At 35.5% G+C, this 6549-nt stretch overlaps 1 protein-coding gene across 1 annotated transcript in view; it reads left to right on the top strand.

The window, feature by feature from the left end:
- The window catches only part of LOC116069714 (complement factor H-related protein 2-like), a 187601-nt gene that overhangs the window by 35558 nt on the left and 145494 nt on the right, over positions 1 to 6549 (top strand). The window contains exons 4-5 of the mRNA XM_031340572.1: positions 879 to 1076; positions 1451 to 1624. Of these exons, the coding sequence (XP_031196432.1) occupies positions 879 to 1076; positions 1451 to 1624 (372 nt within the window). The remainder of the gene's footprint in view (positions 1 to 878; positions 1077 to 1450; positions 1625 to 6549) is intronic.

Below are 6549 nucleotides of genomic sequence, written 5' to 3'. Positions count from 1 at the left end.
GGTGATCATGACCTTTAAGGAATATTATGTTTGTTTCAAGAATCATATATAAAGGGGGTAAACATATTTACCTGTGCCCACTGGAGAATGAAGATTAGGGAAAAGTCTGAGAACTGTGTTAATAATGATATTCCTACTCTGAACCATGACTCCTTTTGTTACTTTTTAAAGCAAAATCTCAGTGAGCTAATTTAACTTATTGATGTCCTATGAAAAGTATGATTCTCAAAATTGTTAAAGAAGAACACTTAGGATAAAAGGAATTACAATTATTAAATCATGTGAAAAATGTATAAAAAATTTTTTGAAAAATTTCTCTCATAAAACATAAACTAAAATGAATGAGGAAGCTTAAGGAAATTTGTTTTTTATTTGTATTCATTGAAAAAACTTTTAATATATTGCATGAGTCTTCCTGAAGGAGAATCATGCTTCATGAAAAAGTGATATTATTCTCATATTATAGTACAAATTATAAATAATAATCACAAATACTTACATATATAATATTAGTAATCATATATTACATATAAACTTAGTATAGTGAACAATTCAGCATTTCAGTTAAAAGTACAAGAATAGCTTCATATGATTATATATTCATACTATATTATAGTTTCAGTGAAAATTATAAATAAACAGTTATCTTATTGGATATTAAGAAACATTTTTAATCCTCTTCTACAGTGGGGTATGAGCCATAACTTGATTCATGTGAAAAGACATCCTCACAAACCAATGTTGTCTTTTGTCTTATTTCCTTGTCCCACACCTCACTATTTTTTCAATTCATTAATAGTAATTTACTGATCAAGAGTTTCATATCTGATATGAGTGTTTTTCTGGTTGTTTTATTTAATTTTTTTTCTTATTTCAAGTGAAACCTTGTGATTTTCCACAATTCAAACATGGGCATCTATATGATGAAGAGAGATGGAGACCCTACTTCCCAGTACCTATAGGAAAGCAGTACAGTTATTACTGTGAAAACGGGTTTTCAACACCTTCAAGTTCATACTGGGACTACCTTCATTGCACAACTCAAGGGTGGGAGCCTGAAGTCCCATGCCTCAGGAAGCCAATGTCTTTGTATTTAACTATGTTTAACTCTTTTAAAGAGAAAGCATATACATGATTGCAGTTAAGTTTCTTATAGCAAACATAAAACCAACAAAAGAATTTGTGAGCAAAAGGGCTAGTTTCTGTTTTTGTGAGTACCTCTTCATGAAATGTATACACACATTAGGGACTATGGAAATACCTTTATCATTTGCATAGTTTATTTATACAAACTAAAGATAAATGCTATTCTCTTAAATATTTGTTATTAATTTTATTTTTGAATGCAATGCATGCTCATTAAACAATTGTAAAGATAACATTTAACTTAGTTTATTTTTAAACATATGAAAGCTTTTTTTTAATTTTTAATTTTTATGTTTCTTAGGGCAATGTGTTTTCCATTATGTGGAGAATGGACAATCTTTGTACTGGCAAAGAATATATATTGAGGGTCAGTCTGTAAAAGTCCAGTGTCACAAGGGCTATAGTCTTCCAAATGGTCAAGACACAATGACATGTACAGAAAATGGCTGGTCCCCTCCTCCCAAATGTGTCCGAATCAGTAAGTAACCAGTGCTTACATCGCAAGACACTCATGACTCTTTGTTCCTTCTGAATTAACTGTGGCAAAATGCTTCATTGCCTCCAGTGTTTATAAGTGAATACTGAAGATTCTTGATAAGTATATACAATGTAAACACTCCTAGTAGAACTTAAGCCATAATACAACAAAAATTTAGAAAATTTTATAGTACTATGTGTTTTTAACTTACTTTGCATTTGATTCAAAACAATTATAAAATTATAGTGTACAACTAAACAAAATACCTATACATATCATTCATATATTAACACTTTACATAATTGCTAATTGACTCTGAATCCCCTGTGATGTGTTAGGGGGAAGAGAATTTTTAATAGTGTGCATGGTCAACTTTTGATGTTTTTGTTCAATCTTTGTACCAATATGATTATGTTGTGTTAATTTCTTCTTGTTGTGTATCCATGTAAGGGTCTGAGTTTTATCTCACTTTATTATTTTTAAAATAAATATCTATAAAATGTTACAACATCATTATTGATATATATTCCATTTAATATCATTTGGATTTTTAATATACAACCCTAAGTCAACTTATAGTTAACCATTTTTCAAATGCAGCTTTCTTCTAATTTATACTTCAGTAATTGTTTTGCTGGAAAGGGAAGAACTTTTAAAAATAATCCATTAGTTATACATGTCACAGATGTGAGGGTGTTTTATAACTTCATATTGCCAACTTCTTTTATATAGACTTGATAGGCATTTTCTTGCATTTTCAGAACAATTTTGAAATTATCATATAATACTGAGTCTTCATTTCATGAAAGTGATACATAGTTAAAATATAGTCTGTTTTTGAATGCTTGTCAACTGCCTTTTATTATATCACTTTGCTGATGAGAGACTTTTTTTTAGCTGTATTCCTTTTTAGATACTTGTCCTTTATTTAATGTCCAATAATTTTTATTTTCATTTATTTAAAATTTTAAAAGATTAACATTATTGATCTATTTAAAACCTTTACAGTGTTTTTAATTGATAGTTTTTCTTTTATACTAGTTTTGTTTATAACCTTAATTTTACATATTCTATCTAGAATTTTTGTTAATTTGGTCGAACTATATGAATATACAATATTTTTAAATCATTTCTGGTCATTTTACTTTTGAAAGTACTATTCTGGTTGATAGCTTTAGTTTTCTTCCTTCAAGTAACTCAAAATATCTTAAAAGAATTGACAGCTTTATGGTCATATCCCAAGGCCTTACCTATGAAAAAAGTAATTTTTCTTCAGGAATCAGTTCATTTAGTGTTCATGTAAGAGGCATTGACAAATGAGTATAATTATATGACTACAACCCCATCTAGAACCAGTCTTCTGAGGAATTTATCTTTTTCTGTTTTTCTTCAGCCTAAGTTCAATTCTTCTATTCTAGGTATTAAAATTTCTTTTGGTTACTTGCATCTGTCCAGCTGCTATACAGGCTGGGTTCTTGAAAGAAAGGCAGGGGCCTGGAAGTGGGAAAGGAGATGGGGAGAGAAATAATGAGACCAAGTCAAAGTTTTCCTATCAAGGTCCAATGTGTATTTCAGAGTCTAAGAATATATAAGGAGAAACCCATCCCCCACTATGCCAGGATCTTGTGGCCTCATTAGCATCTTGCTGTTTTGTCCAGAAGGCAGGTAAGCAGGTCAGCAGGGCATGGCTCCTTTAGGGAAGTTGCAGACTTGGCTGAACAATAAACCTCATCTACATCAAAAGATTCCACCCTAGGTGGGCTAGCTATTTGTGGCAAGGACAAGGTCTGGTTCACCTGCTTAAGGCAGGGGGAGGTCTCAGTTACTGTTGTGTTTTGTTTCTACTGCATGATGTCAATAGATTAATGCATTGTGGGGTTTTGTTTGTTTGTTTTTATTCTAGAATTTTAATTTTTTCTTTTATTCCTTTTTCTTTGTTCTCTTTGCACACAATACATCCTGAAAACAACCACTCTTCCCTTCATTCTTCCCATCCCCTCCACTCCATTCTCCTCCATATAAGCGGTTCTCCATTTCCCTTAAAAAGAGGGCAGGCACCTTAGGGATATCAACTGAATATACCATAATAGAACGTAATAAGACTTAGTAGAAATGATCATATCAAGGCTGGAGAAGGCATCCCAGAAGGCAGAAAAAGGGTTCCAATAGCAGGCAAATGAGGCAGAGACACTCCCACTGCCACTGTTAGGAGTCACACTAAATGCCCAAAATAAAAAACCACAATATGTATACAGAGGATTTAGCACAGATCCACTCAGGGTCCATGATTACAGCTTCAATCTCTGTAATCTCTATGAGCCCTGCCTAATTGATTCTGAGGACCATACTCTCCTGGTGTCCTCTATCCTTCTGGCTCCTACATGTTGTTATCCAGCAGTAATGTTAAGTAATGGGTTACCTGGAGATATGGAGTTAGAAAGAAGAGCAGTAGCAAGAGAGAGTTAGGGAAAGGACAGAGTGGCCACAGGTATACCTGTCCATGTGGTTGGTTTACAAAACTAGATGGGAGTCGTGAATGCTCAGCCATCATCCATTTTAATGCCCCAGCTTTGTTCACCCAACAGGTATAATACCTGAGGCAAAACCACTCCCCCCAAGTACGTCAGCATGTCAGTCCAATCAGCGACTTCCTGTAACTGGAACCAGGTTGGAGGCGTGGCAAATAGCAGGAGATGGGCAGAGAGGTGTGGCTATGAAAGGCAGGCCTCAAACCAGGATGGTAACACCTACAATCTTTTCTTCTCATCATTTTCTAGGTTGTCCTATCTTTGCCTATTGTTTATCTGTGTGTCTCTGCATCTGTTTCCATTCAGTTGCTCAACAAAGCTTCTCTGAAGATAAATAGACTAGTCACTAATTTATGAAAATTTGAATGAAAGTCATTAAAGTTTATAGAGAATCTATTAGAAAAATATCTAGAACTAAAATTAATAAGTATTATGGCATTGTATATAGTTCAGTTTGAAATGATCTAGCATATGCTTTGTAAGGATGGTTGGGACATTTTTCATCTGTAGCAGCAATGAGAAAGGCTTTCTATTTAACAGTTTCCCTTCAAAAATTAGAAGTGTTGTTAGATTTTGCATGGGTGCCCCACTTTTGAAGAATCAGGAGGGGGATTACTGCAAATTGCATGAGGTTTTTATTGCCAGTATACTGGGGTCGTCCTGCATTCAGAGCAAAGGTGACCCACAGGAACAAAAGCACATACTTTTTATAACTTCCCAGTATATAGGTTTACAGCATGAGTTGGTTATCTCTCTTGGTGGAATCCATTGTCTTTTGCTCTCATTGATCTTTATGCCCCAGGTGAGGGGGAGATACCTATTGCACATAAGAGAGGAGGGGGGGAGATCCGCCCTCCCGGGGATGTTTCCTGGAACTGGGCATTTCTTGGGCATGGGTGTTTGCTCTGTAAACCTTTCTGAAGTTCTGTCTTTAGGTTAAATGGACATTCCTTGCTCCTTGGTATGTTTATGAGGTTTCCCTACTTGCTCGATTCTTCCATTTCCCCCTCTTTCTCGGAAATATCTCAATCTTGAGATTATGTGCTATACTGCTGCATCTCATCTTTGTTTATTCCCTGATATTGTTACCTCAACATCATATTCTGTACTGTGCTGAAATGCTATCTAATGAAGGCAACCAAGCAATTTAAAATGCAGGGGCCAAAAGTAAGCAATAATATGAGTATAATCAGTGGTCCTAGAAGTATAGAAGCCAAAGTTGTGAACCAAGGGGAGGAATTAAACCAAGTTCCAAACCAGCTCTTGCCTTGAGCTCAATTTCTTAATGCAACATACAGACCTCCTTCTTTAAGGAATAGCAAGTCTAATCTTCTCCAGTACTGAGGACCACCTCTGAGAGGGAGGTCAGGAACTCTTGGAGGTCAGTCAAAGTCTTTTCTATTTTCTCTATATCTAAATCAATGGCAGCTCTAAACTCCCCATAAGCCTTATGCTGCAAGGATATAGTAGATGCTCCTGTAGCTGCCCAGTCCCAACATAACTGCCAGGTTAACTCCTAACTCTCTTTTGTGTCTTACTAAGTCTCTAGCCTCAGGGTCCCAGTAATTCAGTACATCTTCATAAGGGTGGTACAGCAATCTAGGCACTATCTGGACCAGAATACAAAAGTCATGATTGTTATTTAGAATCTCTAAATGTATACAGGTTGTAATCTCTGAAGCACAGGCCCACTAACTGTCTAAGGGTGATTCTTTAATAGAGGGTATGAAACATTGCACAGATGTTGATGGGCTTGTGGGACCTGACCCATACAAAGGCCTTTTGGTGCAATCTCTTGCCCAATGCCCTTTCTCCTTGCAGTACACACACTGGTCTTTAGCAAGGAATTCTCTTGTTGCCAGGTACTATCTTATTAGGCTCTCAAGCTTCCTAGCTTCTATGCTTTCCTGTCTTATCTCTCTTCAGCTCTCTAGCCTCTTATTCCTTCTGTTTCTTTTCTTCCTTTGGTCTCCTAACTGCTCGCCACTTGTCCCTACTTTGTTTACTAGACTCTATCTTCAAAGACCTTTTTCTAAATTTCTATCTCTTCAGTATGCCCTTTTACAGTCCTTCTGCAACATTCCTTTGTCTTTCTCTGTTATTCTGTAATAAAACACTCTCAGCTACCTTCACTACTTCCCTTAACAACTTGTCCTGCATCTCTTCTAACTTTCATAGTCTTTCAACTCCATCAGAAATCCAGGAATGACTGAATAATAGAGAATATATGGGAAGCCTAACACAGCTTCCAAAAATATTGAAAATTGATAGAGACTGCTGGACACCTGGACAGTCCTTACTTCAAAACGTTATAGCATTGATCTTCAGTCTTCTGGCCCATGAATGTCTGAAAATCATAACATTAAGGACTTGCCTACTCTGTCTGGACAGATATAA

This window comes from Mastomys coucha, unplaced genomic scaffold, assembly GCF_008632895.1.
Source record: "Mastomys coucha isolate ucsf_1 unplaced genomic scaffold, UCSF_Mcou_1 pScaffold1, whole genome shotgun sequence".
Lineage (NCBI taxonomy): Eukaryota > Metazoa > Chordata > Mammalia > Rodentia > Muridae > Mastomys > Mastomys coucha.
Note: the sequence above shows the minus strand (reverse complement) of the source record. Positions and strands in the feature narration are given on the sequence as shown.